Raw genomic sequence first — 20149 nt, forward strand, 5'->3', positions numbered from 1 at the left:
CGTACCATGCAAGACTGCAAGTGTATGTATACTGCATGCTCAACTGGGGGTTCTCATGTTTGAATAGCTGCAGCACATTAAGGATGAGTTTACTGAAGTTACTACACTGTCATTTCTGGTGCATCATTCTGCACTTAATTTTAAGCATAGCAATCAACTATGCTCCAGACCACTTAATATTCTTCTAATCTGCATTATTCTTTATTCCAGAAATGAAAGAAGAAAAAAAACAAGAATCTCTGCATCTCACTAACTAATCCACACCCATGCTTTCAGTTGCACAGGAGGGGAAACAAGTGAGATCACACAAAGTCTATTCTGTTTGCATAGGTAGTTTCCACAGGAATATTAAGATACATACCAGGTTTGCACTTGTGGTATTTTCTTCATCAACTTCTTTCTGTTCTAGTAAGGGTAAAATATTAACTGTATAGGTGTCCCACCACATGTTGAGGAATTCTGGGTGAACAATTTTAGGGTCATTGATATTGCCTTCTACACTTTTTGGTCTGGAGTCATACGGGTGGCCAGCAGGGACAGGGAGGTGATTGTCCCTCTCTACTCGGCTCTTGTGAGGCCCCATCTGGAGTACTGTGTCCAGGTGTGGAGCCCTCAGTACAAGAAAGACATTGAGATTTTGGAAAGGGTCCAGAGGAGGGCGACTAAGATGATCAGGGGGCTGGAGCACCTCCCTTATGAGGACAGGCTGAGGGAGTTGGGCTTGTTCAGCCTGGAGAAGAGAAGGCTGCGGGGTGACCTCATTGCAGCCTATCAATACCTGAAGGGAACCTACACCCAGGAGGGGAGTAAACTCTTCAAAAGGGCTGACAACAGCAGGACTAGGGGAAATGGTTTTAAGTTGAAGGAGCGAAGATTTAGGTTAGATGTTAGGGGGAAGTTCTTTACTAGGAGAGTGGTTAGGCCCTGGAACGGGCTGCCCAGGGAGGTTGTGGATGCCCCGTCCTTGGACGTGTTTAAGGCCAGGTTGGACGGGGTCCTGGGCAACCTGATCTGAATGTGTATGTTTGGTGGCCCTGCTAGGCAGGGGGGTTGGAACTACATGATCCTTGGGGTCCCTTCCAACCCGGGTGATTCTGTGATTCTGTATAGTTCCATGGCTTTGTGCTTCCCAGAAAATGCACCACTTTAGTACTTGAACCAAACCTGTTGGAAAGAGAAAGTCAGAGCCCATAATTTGGAAGTATCTAGAAAACAAGAGCTTTGAATATCAGACAAGAAAAATTAACCTGTGTTTTTGTAAGTATCCAGAAAATAGAAACAGGAATATATTTAGGAGACTAAACACTAAAGGTAGGATTGCCAATGCCTACTGGGGCTGAAAGCGTCACTACTTAAAACGCAAACAATTCTACATTACACAGGTCAGAATACAGCTTAAACCTGATGAACTATTTCAGTACTCACAGCCAACTCTTTAGGTAGTGAAGATCACAGCTCAGGAGACAGCAGTCTCAAGCAGCCACTGCAATCAGAACTAGTTTTGAAAGTGAAAGAAAGTCTACTGCAAAGTCAGTGATCCAGCTAGCTAAGCATTACAAGCATTATATAGTCAATGTATTAGAGAAACCCTAAATCTTTCCATAGAAGGGAACACCAGAAGGGCCTTCTACAAGAAGGCTGCCTCTGCAAAATAAAGCCTTTTATAATCAAGGCATTTGAGAACTTCTGAACTTCAGAACTTCTTCAAAAAAAAAAAAAAAAAAAAAAAAAAAAGAAAGAAAGAAAGAAAAAAGAACCAACACACAAACCAACACATTATCAGGTAGGCAGACATGTTCAAATGTTTACACTCCTCTTAAGAAAACTGCCAGTTCAAAGACACCCGAGAAAGGGAACAAAAATAAAAAAGAAGAAAGAGAGAAAAGACCAAAGTTTAAGTTTCAAGACAGGCCGGTTCTGCAAACATCGTCAGCCGCAATATGGGAAATCTCTGCTCCCTCCATTCAGATTTATACAGGAGAGTATGATTTTTGTTCTAAGTGTACATGATTTTACAGGTTTTTAAAATATTCTATTAATCCTCTAGAATCGTAAACAGCAATAACAGATTGCAGCGATACACCTGCAGACCATTACATGAGAATATGCCACAGGCTGATGTAAAATATTAATTTTGGATGTTATTTGTCATAGCGAATAGAAACAAATGGGATTTTGGTATGAAACACAACTGCCATATTGCTGCCCCATTCTTTTAGAAAAAATATGAGATATGCACCTTCACAGTTGTATCAATGCATGGATCTTCATCACGAGCTGCTGCTGCACTGCACCGCACTGTGTAACACTGCAGGCTCTCACTAGAAGGAAAGAAGAAACACTGATGAAGAAAAAAAGTGAAAACTTGAATTAATCCAGGACAAAAACTAGACAGAATCAGCTCTGTGATGCAGACAGATGGGCATTCTGCACTAAAACATTAATCCACCCAGAATGACCGAAGAGGCTGCGAAGGACTCATAAATGAGCCAAAGAGGAAAATATATTAAAAAAAAAAAAGAAAAAAAAAAGAAAGTTACCTTGTAATGACATGCAGGAACTGTGGAGTAAGAACTGCCTGCTCTGACCTCTCCGAGCACTGGTAAGTAGAAATCAGTTCTACTAACTTCCCAACAGAGTAGAGATATCCAACATGAGGCAAAGAAAAAAAGCAGAAGAGACTCAGTAGTTCTCTCTTCTCAGTTTCCTCATTTGCTGTCATAGAACTCCCTAGACATAACAATAAAAAAGGCATCTCATATACTTCATAAATCAAAACCATTCTGTTTCTTTGTGACCTGATGCCTAAACTACACTCTCAGACGTGCCCAAGTTCCAGACCAGTTTTATTAGTAGCTATTGAAAAGAATATGAACAACAGCATATCAGCAGGTAACAATCAATTTGTTATCTCATCAGAAGTAATTTACAACAGAAGCATGGATGTACTCACAAGTGAAGAATTTCCATAGATCGAACAGCACATGGAAACTGGGAAAAAAGAAACTGGGAAAAAGAGGGGAGATCTAGATGAGATATAAAGAAGTTTTTACAGTAAGGTTGGTGAGGTACTGACACAGGCTGGCCAGAGAGGTGCCCTGTCCCTGCAGACGTGCAAGGTAAGGCTGGATGGGGCTGTAAGCACCTGATCGACCTGTGGGCATCTCCATTCACTGCAGGGGAGTTGGACCAAATGACTTTTAAGTGTCCCTTCCAACTCAAGCAATTCTATGATTCTATAATTCCAGGCAGAGTCATTAGAACTAAATGTCCATGAATGGAACGAGCAGCCTGATCATTCTTAGGTAGGCAAAGCCTGTGTTCAGATTCTACAGACTTTCTTGTTGAAGTCTATAAATCACAAGGGAAAAGTTAGCTGGAGTTGAATAACAAGTATCAACTCTTGGAAAGGGTAGATAACTGCAGGACAAGGGGAAATGGTTTGAAGTCGAGGGAGGAAAAATGTAGGGTTGGATGTCAGGGGGAAATTCTTTACTGTGAGAGTGGTGAGGTGCTGGAGAAGCTGCCCAGACAGACTGCAAATGCCCCATCCATCCCTGGAGGTGCTCAAGGCCAGGTTGGATGGGGCCCTGGGCAGCCTGGTCTGGTATGAAATGGGGAGGTTGGTGGCCCTGCACGTGGCAGGGGGGTTGGAGATTCGTGATCCTTGAGGTCCCTTCTGACCCTGACCATTCTGTGAAGTAGCTTCTTCATTTCAGACACCTGCAGCTTAAATATGGCTTTGCTACCAGAAAACTAGAAACTGGGTGAGCAGGAAAGACGATCTGATATAAAGCATTTTTCCATGGTTATGTTGAGGCTTGAGTGAGTGCATCTTAGTGAAGCCTAAAATTAGTTTTCGCTCCCTTCTATTTTAAAGCTTGAAATAAAGATAACCTGTACCTTAATATTAAGATTTACTTCTCTGATGTCTGCTATTAACTCTGAGAGGCATCCTAATATCATACAATAACACTGAGGATAACTTTATTTATGTGACATAAAAAGTGTCTCTTTCGTGATACAAAATCAGTCACTGAGAACCACTGAGAGTTGTCTTTGAATAGACTTCCTCCTTCAGTGTTGCTAACTGGTATTTTAACTCATACTGCTCCCCCACATGTGCGCTTACCTGCCTGGTAAACAGGGAGGAACTGAACAGAGTGCAGCTTCGTCTCTTCACAAAAGCCAAAAGGGGACTGGTCTGGTGTAAAACGCCTGGAGGGAAAAAACACAACATGGGAAGTCAGTAAGAAGCTATCATCTACTCCAAGCAAGTAAACAGCAACAGCTGTAACACCCAGAGTTGATGTTTTTATACTCAACTATCCTTCATTCCTATTGCTAATACAGTTATCTTAGCAAGGCCAAGAAACACGTAGCACAGCTAGAGGCAACTACCTCAAGATTTTGCAACCAAAAATCCTTTCTTTGCTCCTCCACAAGTCATGCATTCAATGCTGGGATCTGATGAATGTCACGGAGTTATCTCTAGATCTGTGTCCATGACAGGAGGAGACAGGCCCACAGGCCCAGAAAAGAGGAGGGGAGTGTCAATGGTTTTGGGCCGTTTCAGCCCAATTCTGCGACTAATGGGGCTGGGGACCCAGAGACCCACACCTTAAGAAAGGGAAAAGGGGGAAGGGCAGGGAGACGGGCCTACAAATGAACAGTGGCAACGATCTGAGGAGGAAGGTTAACTTACTACATTTGATATTGGAATGCAAGATAACACAATATAATACAATGTATAATTAGAACCGAGGCTAATAAATCAAATAAAATGAGACAGAGAGAGTGTCCAAAACCAAAGGCCTTATTGAAATTGAATTGAAAGCGAAATGGCTGGGGAGCAAGCCACACACGCCGCCAGGCAGCAAAAAAAACGAGACCAGTCCCGTGACCTGCAAGGAGTTTTATCTCCCCCTCTGAATGCAAAGTCCTCTGGGGTATGCAATTCTTCTCTTCTGAGAATCGGGTACCTGGAAAATTGGCAGTCCACAGAAATGGGGCATTAACTCCTTAACTCCCAGTGCTTTTCATGATGTTATGATGTGGAGTAACAAAAATGGTAAAGCCATGACAGTGCTGAACACACACTAAAATGGATCTGAACCATTATTTAACTTTTCTTTTTTCCCCATCCCTTCTTCAACTGAACACAATGTAACATGGCGCAGCCCTCAGTCCTACTTGTCTTTCCTATTGCATCTCATCCTTTTCCTTGCTTTGCAATTCACAGCTGGACTGCAATACCAATGCTTCAACAGTTTTAGATAAAAGTTTAAAGGATTTGATTACTAACAAAACCAAAGGTGTTGTTTTTTAGGGCTGAAGATACTTAGTAAACTCCCCGTTCCCAGCTGCACAAAGGGAGAACTTTTTTTTTTGGTAAAAAGCACTTAAGTAACCACCGCTTCAGCTGGAGTTGAACCCCACAGAACAAACAAGCAGAAGGCAGTGCCTTGATCGCTGTCAGGACTGGTGATTATTTCTGACTGTCACATTTTGTAGTAGGCTTGTTGTAAATATTAAGAAAATTGCACACAAGTTACTCCAGAATAAGGTGTGTAAAACTGCTCTGCTAGTTTGGCATGAAAGTATAAGAACTGTGGGTGGCCAAATGCTGGAAAAGGCTGCCCAGTAAGGAGCTACTCAAACTCAGCTGGATCGAGTCCTGGAAAGCCTAGTCCAGCTGATCCTGCCCAAGCAGGGAGATGTTAAGGAGAGGGACTCAGCAAGTCCCTTCCAATCTAAACTATTTTGTCATCCAGTATGCTGAGAAAATACCATCCCTCCTGATACATCACAAGCGAAGCTGTCATGTGTGCCCTTCATGGAATACAAGGATGTACAATGAAAACCGGTATTAAACATCACCAATACTGCAAAATCACCAGTTAAATCGCATTTAACTGTACTAACTAGCCACTTGCACAACATTAAATAAAGCTTAGGATTCACAAGGCCAAGTAAGGATCTTCATTTGCATCACAGTTATCTTCTCAGCAGACAAAAAAAAAAAAAAAAGCAACAACATAAAAAATACACAGCACACAAACATCCCAGAAGCCAAAACACCAGGATTTTCCTTTCAGCAAGATGTGAGCTCATTTTGGTTACATGGAATTACTAACATAGCAGTTAACCCTTGCAGGGGAAAATGCATTTGTAATACCTGAAAAGGAGATACTGCACTTGAAAGTGCTTCTTGCCTTCTGCAGACAACTCTGTGGACTCAAGTGTGATGGGTATCTTACAAAGCTTACTTTCTTCCCCAAGCAGTTCCACTGGCTTCTGACATATGACAAACTCATCTAATTCAAGCTGCAAACTATGAGCTGCAAGGTCTTCATCTTTTATACCTAAACAATGGAAATGTATCAAAGTGTTCAAACAATTCCATTTAGCAATAAGAAAACACTGACACTGATACAATATCGACTAAAAACTGCAACTACAGGAAACCAATTAGCATTGGCTTCCACAAACTATGACGTTTTGAGACGAGCTACACTAGAAAACAAGAACAATCGACTTTTCACAGAAACCATACCCTGGGCTGCCTCAGAAATGAAGCCAGCAGGGCAAAGGAGGTGGTTCTCACCCTCTGCTCCCCCAGTCCTTCACAGAGCTACATTCAGCTCCGGGCCCCAGCACAGGAACACAGGCCTGTAGGAGTGGGGACACAGGAGCCCGCAGGGATGCCCAGAGGCTGAGTGCCTCTGCTGCAGGGACAGGCTGACAGCCGGGGTTGCTGGAGAAGGCTCCGGGGAAAAATGATCGTGGCCTTCCAATAGCTAAACAGGGCTTATGAAAAAGATGAAGAGACTTTTTCCATGCACGTGGAGAGACGTGACGTGGTGTAATGGCTTTAAACCGAGACAGAGCAGAGTTACATCAGACATAAGAAAGAAATTCTTCTCTCAGAGGGCAGCGAGGGCCTGGCACTGCTGCCCAGGGCAGCTGTAGGTGCCCTATCCCTGGGGGCAGTCAGGGCCAGGCTGGATGGGTTTGGGCACCTTGTCTATGGGAGGTGCCCCTGCCCACAGCAGGGGTTGGAACTGGACGGACTCTGAGCTCCCTACCAACCCACCCATTTTGTGACTCTATTAAAAGGCAAGCTGCTCAGTATAAGGCAAATCCAAAGCAACCTGTGCTGTAAACAGCCAAATAACAAATAAAAAAAATGTTGTCATTTGGTTGAAAAGGTTTTCAGAAAGAAAAAGGTAGCTATGATACAAGGTTGTGTGATCTTCAACACACCTAAGTTCCAGAAAACAAATCCTAATTGCACCCAAAAATGTTTTGAACTTTTCTATTTGGCTTTAAGTATTGAAAACAAGCCAGTGTGACTTGTCTGCGCTAAAATCCATTGTCCACCAATGAAGAAAACTCCATTTGATATCTTTCCCATCTGAAATTTTATTGACCTCTTTTTTTTTTTAAGGTGTAGTTTCCATTTCAAGAAGCACAAACCTTTTAAAATTTCTTAAATTATAAATGAAAGATTTTCTAACAGCTTTCTGCTTGGATAACCAAGATGTTATAATCACAATATAATTGAGTATAATCAATAGATATCAGGATGTTATAATCGCAATATAATCAAGAGAGTAAGGCAAAGCAGACAAGGATCACAAAAAGAGAATAAGTGGAAGAGCTTACCCTTGGGTTGAGCTCACCAGAAGACACCAAAAGAGGGGATCTCCAGAAGAGATCCTTCCCCTCTCGTAGCCAGCTCTTAAATAGGTCCAGGAGGGGTGAATTGCCTTCACCTGTGCTCCTCTGGCTGACTCATGGCTCACCTCAGGTGATTAATCAGAGGTTCAGGCCGTGACTCAGCAGTTCCCATACACTGCTGTTGATCTGATTTTTAGGTGGGAGCTAATCAGGTTAATGCCCACACATTGAAAGCAGGCAGTATGGAATGATGACATCACGCTTGAGCCTTCTTTATGAATGACAGTAATCAGCAGATTCTCAGTCTGAAAAAGTTCAATATCTGTACTTACCTCCATCCACCAGCTTTTCTGTTGTACTAACTTGATATGCGCATTGCTCTCCTCTGTCTGCTCTATGCTGGATCAGGTCCAGTTTCAGGATTAGAACATCCAACTCTGTTGTTATCGCTATGTGCCAAGCGCAAAATGCAACTTCGGCAGGAATGAAGTTATCAGTGTGTAAAATTAAGGAGCGTTCAAAGTCTAATACTGTCCAATTCTGGTTTATGACCAGGTATTTCAAACAGAACATGACTAGCTTATTCCTGCAGCCCACAAGAAGATCTCCATGTACAGGACAACATGAAATACACAGCGGAGGATCTGAAAGTGCCATTTCCACTATCGACATCTGCTCTTTTAAGGTTTTGGTGTACGACTCCTCCATCTTGTGACCCACCATCCAGACACAAACACGAGAACTGCCTGCAGACATGCATCGCCAGTTCACATAAGCTCTTAGGAAAGTTGCTTTGCTTTTCTCTTCAATCGTCACCAAATAGTCTCCTTAAGGGAAAGCAGAAGGACTGTTAAGTCGTTAAAGAACACATGACAGCGTTTGAGCTGCTTACCTGCGAACCCAATAAAATACATTACAAAAAGTATCTTAAATTCTCAGCTCTCACATAGCGTTCCAGAGCACAGCCTTTACCGGGTTTTCTTCAATGAGAGATCTCGAGCGCAAATTAATTCGCTAGGTAAACGTACTTCACGTACTGTTAAAGGAAAACACACGGCTCCAGAGCTCCGACGCTACTTCGACGTGGGCCCACTGTAAGAGCAGCGCTCTTCTCAGAGGAGACGCCGCGGCCAGGCAGCAGCTCCGGGCTCCGCGCTCCGCGCTCGCAGAGGCCACCCGCCCGGCACTGACCTGCACGGCTGTGCGCCATGCGCAGCACGGGGCCCAGGGTGGCGAAGGAGCCCAAGGGCTCGCAGCGGCCCTCGCGGCGTACGGCGAACACCTCCACCCCGCAGCTGGCCGCCGCGCTGGCCACGAACAGCACGTCGCGGCCGCGGCAGAACTGCGCCGGCTCCTGCTTGCAGGGCACTACTCTCTGCGACCCGAACGGGTGCAAGTCGTAAAGCCGCACCATGGCCGCCGAACACCGGCACCGCTCGGAGGTTTCCTGCGGCGGCGCCCCGCCTCGCCACCTTCCGCCTCCGCGCGCCCTTCCGCAGCGCGCGGCGCTCCTCGGGGGCGGGGCGCAGGACGCCGAGCGCAGCTCCGTGCCCCGGGAGGCCCCGCCCGCCCCCTGGACACGCCTCCGCGCCGTCACGCGCCGCTTTGTACGGGTTGCGTTATCGGGTTGCGGCGTCGGTGCTTTCAGGCGTGCTCTTGCATCGCAGCGTGTTGTGCCGTAAGCGGCGCCAGCTCCTCGCGCTGCGGATTTCGCGAGCGGGAGGCAAACCCGGAACGGAGCGCTGAAGGGAGGCAGGCGGCGCGAGGAGCGGCGCCGTGGGAGCGGGAAGTGCCGCTGTGGACGGCGAGTGCTGTTTCTGAGCGGCTCTCCAGCTGCCCAGCTGCCAAGCTGGCCGGCGTCTCTCCGAGCCAGATGTAGAAGCTGGCGTTTACCTTTGTTGAACTGCATGCCGTTGATGATTGTCCAATGCTCCCGTAGATCCAGGACCCCCCCCCAGGCTGTCATCCCCAGTGTTAACAGCACCTTCCTCCTGTCAATCAGCGCGCTTCTAAGGATGGATTCAATTAATACAAAGATGAAGTAATAATGCTGTCAGTGATGCTGATTCTTCATCCATCCTGAGGCTTGAGCAATGTAACTAAGGAGCCTGTTCGAGGTAGAATTCAGTGTGTGATTTTCGAAAGCCACGGTAGTGCTCAAATGGCAGGCTACTCACGAGAGAGCCCTTCCTTGCTTATTAGGTGCAGGTAAGTGCTCAACTGTTAAACTTAAGATGGACCTAGACGGCACTGGTTACTGGTTTATCGCTAGAATCCTCAGCTCCTCCTGTACCTGTACGAGAGACGACAGCAGCAGAAGACTCAGTTTGTAGTTACGAACAGGACCAGTGTTTGGGCTGGCACTATCTGAATTCAAGGAACCAGTAGCTCTGTACTTTGTAATACTGTGGTTTCCTGCTCTGAAGATTGTTTTGAAGCTGCTTCTGATGTTGTGATGATGTGCATCCCTTTCAACAGCAAGTATAATTTAGAATTCAGTTGCAGGCTTTCAGTAATACTTTCTCGAGTATTCAAAGTCATCCATCTCTTTCTTTTTTCCTACTAGCGTACAAAGAAGTTCCATGTTAAGAAAGTAAAATGTAAAAGCTTAGAAATTGTTACAGGCATGAGACAGAAGTTCATCCTTTGGTAAAGTAAAAATAGCACGTACATCACTGTATGCTTTTTTGGTATTTTTTAAATTACAAAAGCAGAATACTCAGCAAATAAACCAGATCTGGTGCATTAGCTTTAATTGAGATTTTAAAATGTCTGCTGCAGAATACTATTCTAGTTAGTAGAGAGTTAACTGTTACATTAAAAGCACGAAGATATATTCGCCTTCTCTTTATCCAGAGATATCCCTATTAACTTTAACCAGAAATACTAGCTGAAACAGTGTAGCTAGATTGGACTAAAACTGAAGGCTTTTGGGATGTGTACTGTTACTATCAGACAGTGTAAAATTACAGCACTACAAAGCAGGTTTTGTAGAGGTTGCCTCAAATGACATTCCACCCAGAAAAAAAAAAAGAACACACAATCTGTGAAGAGAAGCATCTGCTACTTAACACCAGTCAGTTGCATCCAGTCCTTTTCACTGAAAACCATACGGCTTTTCTGAAAAACCAAACCCAACCCACCCAACCAGCCAGAAACAAAAAAACCACACCACAAAATAACTGCCCGCAAACAGAAGTTGTATTTTCTGCCAACAGTAAGAACAGGTAAAAAAAAAAGATCAATTTTTATTAACTGATCAAAGCTTACAGTGTCCACAGAGTTGTGCATTAAAGGACACATAAGTATTTCATAGGTCAGTGTAGGAATTCAAAACATGACTATTGTAAAGCAGGTCATCTGACATTTTCTTTTCCTTCTATCTAAGGTGGAACTGAGTGTAAGGGGGCACGCTGGTTGGAAAATTTTACCTTTGGTCTGCTGAGTCTCCCCATTTTTTTTTTTTAATTTTATTTTTTTAAGTAGCAAGTTTGGTGCTTTTAGCAAATATTCTAGTTCAGACCAAAAGTGTAATGGCACTTACCCTTACTACAGTTAGATAAATTGATAAATAGATAAATAGATAAATACAGCGTTACAGACACGTACACAAGTTTGTAATTTAATCTTTACGTTGTGCAAGACTAGATGCTACCAAGAACTGTAATTTCAAACCGTTCTTACGAAGCAACTGTGTGTGTAAACAGTAACAAAGAAAAAAAGGAACAGTACAACATTTAAAACTGCATCTGAAAACAAGCAAGCAAGCGAACAGGATTCTGCAATTCATTTGCTGCTGTTACAGAACACACTTTCTATTACTTCCGCATTTTCAGTATTCATCCTCTTCTTCAGCCTCTGCTTCTACAGAGTCTATCCCAACTTCTTCATAATCTTTTTCAAGGGCAGCCAGATCTTCCCGGGCTTCGGAAAATTCTCCTTCCTCCATTCCTTCCCCAACGTACCAATGTACAAAGGCACGTTTGGCATACATCAAATCGAATTTATGGTCGAGACGAGCCCATGCTTCAGCAATGGCAGTGGTATTACTCAGCATACATACAGCTCTCTGCACCTTTGCAAGGTCGCCACCTGGCACCACAGTTGGAGGCTGGTAGTTAATGCCCACCTTCAAGAAAACAAGTGAGAACGTCTTTAATTACTGGGAAGCACTGAAGACTTATTTCTGTTAACAACAACAGTAGCCACAACTGTGAACAATTAAATAAAATTATTTTGCGCTTCATCAAAATATTTCACTAAATCCTAAATTCAGGATCTGGTCAAACTGGTCCAGCGTTAGCTACATTGGCCTAGAGGTTATTTTTCCAAGATCATAAGAGCTTACTGGACTCTACAAAGAACATAAGAATCTAGGTCTTTGCAAGTCCTGAATGCATGCACAGTAGCTGGAAGGATGGGCCTCTTGTCCGGAAGGTGACACTGCCAGTCAACTGAGAACAAGCAGAAGTAGCTGAACAACCTGATATTCATCTAGTAAAAAGGCGACTTACAGGAGCCTATGTTTAAATGAATCACAACGAAAAAAATAGGTTTGCTCTAGTGATAGCAGTCAGGCTCCACATGTCCGGAAACTGATAGCGTCTACCACTTCAAGGTATCTCAAAACCATTGTTGGGAAATTACTGCACTGAATTCAATAACTTAATGTAGTGTTTCTACATTTGCTTGGGGCTTGCCTATATTCCTTCTGTACAAAGCTCCCGAGATTTTTGAAGACTTGCAGTAAAACCTGGCGTTGCTTTTCAGTACTACCTGCTTGTAAATTATTTTCAGACACTCAGTACTGCCTGTTCCTACAAAAACCGTGACTGCTATTCTGTAACTTGTTTTAGAATTTTCATCTGAGTTAAAGTATCAGGGAATTATATTTAAGAATATAATCTGAAATGTAAGCAGTTCAGTAACAGGAACGTTACAGTACAGTACAATGACCGCTACCTCCAAATATCACGTAATTCCTACTATTTCCAAGATCAAGCACTTCAGAAGTTATCAAAGTACCTTGAATCCAGTTGGGCACCAATCCACAAACTGAATGGTACGTTTAGTCTTGATAGTAGCGATAGCTGCGTTGACATCTTTAGGGACAACATCACCTCTGTATAACATACAGCAGGCCATGTATTTACCATGACGTGGGTCACATTTTACCATCTGGTTGGCTGGTTCAAAGCAAGCATTGGTAATTTCAGCCACGGATAACTGCTCATGGTAGGCTTTTTCAGCAGAGATGATAGGGGCATATGTTACCAAGGGGAAATGGATTCGTGGGTACGGAACAAGGTTAGTTTGAAATTCTGTCAGATCTACATTAAGGGCTCCATCAAAACGTAGTGAAGCTGTGATGGATGAAACAATTTGCGCAATTAGTCGATTTAAATTGGTATAAGTGGGACGTTCTATGTCCAGGTTGCGACGACATATATCATAAGCGGCTTCATTATCTACCATGAATGCGCAGTCTGAATGCTCCAGTGTTGTATGCGTAGTTAAAACTGAATTGTAAGGTTCCACTACAGCAGTAGAAACCTGTGGTGCTGGATAAATTGCAAATTCTAGTTTAGATTTTTTGCCATAGTCAACAGAGAGCCTTTCCATGAGCAGAGATGTAAACCCTGAACCAGTGCCTCCTCCAAAACTGTGAAAGATAAGGAAACCTTGCAGCCCAGTGCACAGATCAGCCTATAATAGGATGGAAAAAAGCAAGAGAGAAAAAACATATATTTATTATTACCTTTTCCAAAATCATCAACATTAAAATAAACACTCAAAAGCAATTATTTCCTCATCGTTTGTTTTAAAAGGTAACTTTTTTTCTTGCATATCTTTTACTTAAAACCACCACAGCACACCTTGTTCTGAATATGAGTATTTTCTCATTTGAATGGAGCATTTTCCTTTATGCATTTTTTATCCTACTAAAAGCAAGAGCAGTTGTGCACCACTGCGAAAGGTTATTAGAAATTACAGCAGGCTTGCAGCTTTTAAACTACTATTGTACTCTGTATGGCAGCAAGTATCAATTTGGTTTGGAAAAAAAGTATTTTTACAACTTCAGATAGGCAATCACTACTTCACTTTGATTCACATCATGCTAAGTGAATTTCTTACATTACACCAGGTTATGGAAACCTAGAAAGACATGTGAAATTACTGAACGTCCAACCAAAATCTGAGTTTCAGGGTACTGGAAATATTTTGAATGACACATAATGGTGCGATTCAGGTTAAAAATAACAAACAAGTGCTTACAGTCTAAAGATTTTATAACGCACTTCTGAGGTATCCTTAAAATATCTTCAAATCATGATGTTCCACATCACAAGAACTTTCAAGTTTTACTGACTGAATTTTTATTTAACTCAAGAGGGGGGAGGCATGGGACCAAGTTCCCGGTTTTTTGTTTTTCATAATCTATGCATAAAATTCTTAAAAACAAACAACTCCCTCCCCCCCCAGAAAAAAAAAAACAACACAAGTGTCATAACAAATTGTAACTACAGGTAGCTCTAGAGCTGTATCTTACTTATTTTAAAGATTGATCTGCAGCACGAATTCTTACCACTTTGCGCGTGCGGTCTAACACTAGATCAACAATCTCTTTTCCAACGGTGTAATGGCCTCTGGCATAATTATTAGCTGCATCTTCTTTCCCAGTAATGAGCTGCTCAGGGTGGAACAACTGCCTATATGTGCCTGTACGTACTTCATCTACAAGTGAAAAAATACATATTCCAACATAAAATTTATCTGCTGAGTTCTGCATGTGGTGCCTAGGGATGACATACTACGTAAAAGGAAATGTCAAAAACCTACAGACAGCTTCCATGAACAAACGCAGCAAGAAGTTGGTACAACTTCAGTGTCTTTCTTTAGGGGAAAACATCGGATGCTCACAAAGCAGTATTTGCATCCTGGAACATGGAGGCAACTCAAGAGAACGACACTGCAGGCACAGGCATTCTGGATAGCAATTAAATGAAGCTGTGGATGTAGTGCAGTGACTTGGAAAGATTATCCAAAATCTGCAAAGAAGTTTAATGTTTTCCAAACATTACCCATAGACCATCATTTCATCTCTTTCAAATAACACGAACCAAAAATGTCAAAACATCATCCAGCTATACACCTTTCAGAACCCCTAGTGTTTTGAAAACGCACAAAAGTCTGAAAGGAAAGGAGTAGTTTTACATTGAAGATGTGCATCTTGCGTACGTACCGACTACCGTTGGCTCCAGGTCCACAAACACTGCTCTGGGAACATGTTTACCAGCTCCCGTCTCACTGAAGAAAGTGTTAAATGAATCATCTCCGCCTCCAATAGTTTTGTCACTGGGCATGTGACCATCAGGCTGGATCCCGTGTTCAAGACAATACAATTCCCAGCATGCATTGCCAATCTGAACACCAGCCTGACCAACATGGATGGATATGCATTCACGCTGCAAACAAAAAAAAGGACAATGATAACGTGAGATCTGGGGCTATCCGTCACTTAGATTTCACTCTCAAAATAACTTGCTATCTGTGGGTTATACTGTAGTGATCTTTCCCTGCTGCATTATTACCTCGGCTGCTTGAGTGACAATTAAAATGACCCAACAGTCTGCTGCTAGCATGAATCTACTCACTGCTGCTGATCTACGCTGTCAGGAAAGGAAGGCAAGAGACAGGCGTGGCTGAACCAGGACCTGCTGGTCAAATGGAAGAACAAGAAGAAAACGTACAGGCAGTGCAAACAGGTACCATGGGAAGACTACAAAGAAGCTGCAAGTCTGTGCAGGGAGGGGGTCAGGAAAGCCAAGGCTCAGCTTGGCCTAACTTTGGCAAGGGATACCAAGAAGAACAAGAAAGGCTTCTACAGGTACCTCATCCAGAAAAGGAAAGTCCAGGAATACATACCATGCCTAGTAAGTGACACAGGCGATCTGGTAACAACAGACAAGGAGAAGGCTGAGGTACTTAACAACTGCTTTGCTTCAATCTTCTCTGATAACTGCTCGCCAAACAGCCCTCAAATGTTTGGTTTAGCAGGAGGGAACTGGGGAAGCAACGTCCCTCCCACTGTAAGCAAAGATGACGTTTTTGACCACCTGAGGAACCTGAACATCTGCCAGTTTATGAGTCCCGATGAAATGCATCCCAGAGTCCTTAGGGAATTAGCTGATGTGGTCACCAAGCCACTCTCCATGACATCTGCAAAGTGCTGGCAATCAGTCTCTGGTGACTGGAAAAAGTCAACAGCACACCCACTTCTAAGAAGGATAATATGATGACCCTCAAAACTACCAACCCATCAGTCTCACCTCTGTGAGCTAAGGCACATGGAAGGCAGGGAGAACCAGCACGGCTTCACCAAGGCCAAATCCTGCTTGACCAACCTAGCAGCCTTTTATGACAGTGTCACTGCATCAATGGACAACAGAAGAGCCACATGTATTTCCAATTTGGAGAGAAGGATGTTGTGGGGTATTGTGTCAGAGTCCTTCAATCACAGTCCTTAAATATATGGAAATATATGAAAATATATATGAAATATATGGATTTGATGAGTGGACTGTTCAATGGATGAACAACTGGCTGCAGAATCGAGTCCAGAGAGCAGTGGCCAATGGCTCAGTGTCCGGATGAAGATCGGTGACAAGCAGCGTCCCCCAGGGATCAGTGCTGGGACTGGTACTCTTTGATACCACCCTCATCAGCAACATCAAAAGTGGGGTCAAGTGCACCCTCAGCAAGTTTGCTAATGACACCAAGCTGTGGGCTGCAGTTGACACACCAGAGGAACAGGATGCCATCCAGAGGGACCTAAGCAGGCTTGAGCAGTGGGTACAGGCGAACGTCACAAAGTAAAACACATTTAGGTTGGATAGAAGGAAACAGTTTTTTACAGCAAGGGTGGCAAAGCACTGGAACAGGCTGCCTAGAGTTGTGGTTGATGCCTCATTCCTGGAGACTTACAAGGCAAGGTGGGATCAAGCCCTGGGCAATCTAATCTAGCTGTGCTTTTCCCTAATCATTGCCGGGGAGTTTGACCAGCTGACCAACTGTAAAGATTCTAGGATTTAACGTTGAGAATGTTGGAGGATCTTAGATACCACGTGGTCACGCAGGATGAATGCAGTATCATCATTCCTTACCACAGAGCACGTATATCCTGTGTATAATATTCCGTTTAGTCTCTTTTTCACCTTTCTTTGGTTTTAGAAGCCTTCTTTATATAATAACCCCCTATTTCCTTGATCTGTTGACAATAATGTACTGAGTAATGTTGCAAGAATCTTTTCTGCACAAGACCTCTAAGTATGTTTTCCTTTACAATAAGCACATAACTAGTGCCAGGCAATCCACTCATATTTGGGTTCCTCTACTAAATCATCTGGGTGAGGAAGCATGGCACTTACATTTAATCACTCAAAACCCCAATTTTGTTTTACATCTGAGACTGAAACTCTTATTCTAGCTTATTATTATATACTATACATATATTATATACTATTACTGTGTATTTAGCTGATCTAGGAAAACACAGAGGTAGAGAGCGTCTTTAAAGCTTCATCAAAACTCTCATCTTCAACTACATGTTTGAATTCTCACCCTCGTGGTTCTGTCACTAGCCTTTTGCCAGTGAGGCTCACTCTGCATTTATCTGCACTTGTATTGGGTTGGCAATGAGCTTCCAACGCTTTCACACCACCCCAGGCTCTCGTTCCCCAGCGCGCAGCCCCGCGCAGTCTGGGGCGGGAGCAGAGGCGCAGACACCGCCGCACAGCCGCGCCCCTTCACGGCACGGTGGCACGCCATTGGCCGCCGGACACACGCCTCTCCTCTGCTTGGCTGCGCGCAGCCCCCAATCGTTTTAGGCACCACAAGAAATGCCGCCGCCGATGCGGTAGGCGTTCTTGTCCCTCAACCGTCGTCCTTGGCACTGCAAAGCCGGTTTCGTTGCTTTTCCACCTGTTTTGTCTCATTTACCACCAGACAACTTCTACACATCACCTCCCTCGAACTCTCAGTTCTCATGTTAATTTCTCCACTCCCACACACGGCCTTACGCCACCGCAGGGCCGCAAGCGGCAGCGCTCCGCGAGCTCCGCCGCAGCACAGGTCACTCTCGACTCCCCAAACCCGCCGCGGCAAAAGCCATCCCAGGTTCCCTTCCTCTCCCCAACCCGAGTTCCCACTCCCACCATGGCGCCTCGTTAGGCTCAGGAGCCTCGACTGCACGGCACTCCACCGCAACACGTCCGCAGCCGAAGAGACGCAACGGCCGTCAGGTAACGGTCCGGAGAGCCCTTGCGCGCTGCTTTCCCATTGGCTGTCACCCGGGCCAGAGGCGAACGGCGGCCACCGATTCGCCAGTGCGCTCTTCTCCTCACGTGGGCTGCTAACTGCCGCTAACTGAGTTAACTGAAGGAATCCAAAATATGTGGCTTAACAAGCTGATGCACTTTTATGGAGCTAGTTTCTTAGCCTCGAGGAAAACGTGCTGTGATGCTTTGAGTTTGGTAGACAAAGAATTAACAAGACATGGGCAGTGGAATAATGTGCCCTGGTAGCTGGTTACAGTCCTGGAAGTCTGACAAAAAAGCAGGAAAGCAGAGGTACAACCAAATGAATTGTCAGGTTTTTGCATAGTTTATGTAAAACAAACTTTCAGGTTTAGATGTAAGCTGGAGAAACAATTCCTGACTATGAATGAGAGATTTAACTTTGTTTCCTTTTTCAAGCTAAAATTCCATTGGCAAGGGACCCATTTCAACGGCTAGCCAAGCTACATCACTGCTTGTTTTAAAAAATAATGTATATTTTGCAGAGTGGCTGAGTTAAAAAATGATTATGAAACTAACCACCAGTATTGTTTTCTCTTAACTAGATGATGGTTCAGTGTTCCAAAGCCACATAAAAAACTTAACTGAGTTAGTGGCAAGTTGTACAGTGACTTGAGCTTCTGAGTTTCTCGGTGGTGCTTTTTTTTAATGATTATTTTTTGCTTTTCACAAGGTATAAGCAGGCTTTGGATATTGTTCTTTCTTGGAGTGTGGCATGGTCTGCAAGTGAGGTTCTGCAGTCATGAACTTTAGCATCTTTAATTCCAAAGACAAAGCTATTAGCCACCTTTGTCCCCTGCATTAAAAGCTTCTGAATTATCGTTTTGAGTATAGCAGTGATTCAGTTATTACACTGACTACAAACTTCACAAAAAAGTCTTTGTATCAAATTATACTGATGGGGTGATTTAAAGAGGCCTGTACAGTTCTGCTAATGCTGCCTGTTAATTATGGAGAAAATAATGGCAGAAAATGACAATGTTAATTTATTGAACATTATAAGGTGAGTCAAGGGTTAGTGTAAATTTTTTTTCCCCAGTTTTAATTATTTACTAACTATACTTGTTAATCTGAAACATACAGGTTTTATCTTATTCAGTATCTTATCTTCTGGAATGTAATAAAACTTACATGCTAAACCAAATTTTCAGGTTGGTGTAGTCTCATGCTTTTTACACTTACAGTTGTCTGCAACTGAAAGTCAAAGAACCTGCTGATTCTCTAGTAAGTGTACAGAAAAGGGGGGCAAAACTAAGACTGTTCAGCTGACCTCGAGAGTACTTTTAAGTTACCCAGAGAATATTTGTGTGCATGCCAAACTTCAGTGTTTGTACTTGCTGGGTAAAGTATATTTTGTCACTGTAGATTGTAATTACTAACTCTTCCTGCTTCCAAACAACTTCAAATAATTAAAAAAAAAAAAAAAAAAAAAAAAAAAAAGTGGTTAGTTGTAACATTATGACTGAGAGTTCAAATGCTATTAACTTTTAAATAGCTGTAAGTTACTTTGACCTGGACCTCCTTTTTACCATTTTTGCTGAACAATGACCAGGACCTCAATTAACTCTCACATGCAGATCATAGCTTCTCCTTACCAGCAAACAGTAGCAGGTTGTTAATTGTTTATCTCCAGGATTAAAGCTGAACAACCCTTACTAGCTTCCTGCCAAAATCCTCCTTTATAAAGATATAAGAAAATACATGTCTCTGGACTAATACAGATTACAGGTACCACACTGAATGCTAAGTAATTCGGTTCTGTTTACACTTGTAGCTAAAGGATGGATCTGAACTAATGGCAAACAGCAGCCACCCTCTCTTCAGAAGGCTGTTACTGTGAGTTTTGTCTTGTACTTTTACTACTTTTCTCTGTCTCAAAATATAGCGCGTGGCATGATGGTGGCCATGCACACAAGGAAGAGAGTTTTCCTAACCCGTGTAGGTACAGCTACTTCATCTTTACTTGCCAAGATAGCATCACTACTGTTTGTTTTAAAAACAGTATCACGTTACAGATTGTTCTTCAGTAACCAAAATACAGATTCTCTTAGCTCCATTCTGCAGGTACTTCTTCCAGCAGCAACCTGGCACTTGATTACATACTCCATTAA

General features: G+C 43.3%; 4 protein-coding genes across 6 annotated transcripts in view; all 4 read right to left on the minus strand.

Annotated features, from left to right (window-relative positions):
- Positions 1-19671, minus strand: part of LOC125691283 (tubulin alpha-3 chain-like) — a 31529-nt gene extending 11858 nt beyond the window's left edge. Inside the window, exon 1 of the mRNA XM_048940468.1 lies at positions 19634-19671. The gene's annotated coding sequence lies outside the window, so the exon portion shown is untranslated. The remainder of the gene's footprint in view (positions 1-19633) is intronic.
- LOC125691280 (Hermansky-Pudlak syndrome 3 protein-like) overlaps positions 1-20149 on the minus strand; it is a 31951-nt gene that overhangs the window by 1248 nt on the left and 10554 nt on the right. The window lies entirely within an intron of this gene.
- On the minus strand, positions 1441-9215 carry LOC125691284 (Hermansky-Pudlak syndrome 3 protein-like). The gene is made up of 6 exons (XM_048940469.1): positions 8875-9215; positions 8016-8510; positions 6179-6365; positions 4133-4218; positions 2541-2730; positions 1441-2321 (listed from the first exon to the last, which is right to left on the minus strand). Exons 1-6 carry the CDS (start codon positions 9095-9097, stop codon positions 2216-2218), a joined length of 1287 nt encoding a protein of 428 aa, XP_048796426.1. The 5' UTR covers positions 9098-9215; the 3' UTR covers positions 1441-2215.
- Positions 11421-19673, minus strand: LOC125691281 (tubulin alpha-3 chain-like). Of its 2 annotated transcripts, none has more exons than XM_048940463.1 (5): positions 19634-19673; positions 14927-15149; positions 14270-14418; positions 12709-13389; positions 11421-11812 (listed from the first exon to the last, which is right to left on the minus strand). In XM_048940463.1, the coding sequence occupies exons 2-5, from the start codon at positions 15045-15047 to the stop codon at positions 11516-11518; spliced, it is 1248 nt and encodes a 415-aa protein (XP_048796420.1). In that variant the 5' UTR covers positions 15048-15149; positions 19634-19673; the 3' UTR covers positions 11421-11515. The 2 variants fall into 2 exon arrangements, with proteins under 2 accessions (XP_048796420.1, XP_048796419.1); XM_048940462.1 differs by lacking the exon at positions 19634-19673 and adding an exon at positions 17898-18012.

This window comes from Lagopus muta, chromosome 3 (assembly GCF_023343835.1).
Source record: "Lagopus muta isolate bLagMut1 chromosome 3, bLagMut1 primary, whole genome shotgun sequence".
NCBI classification, from domain to species: domain Eukaryota; kingdom Metazoa; phylum Chordata; class Aves; order Galliformes; family Phasianidae; genus Lagopus; species Lagopus muta.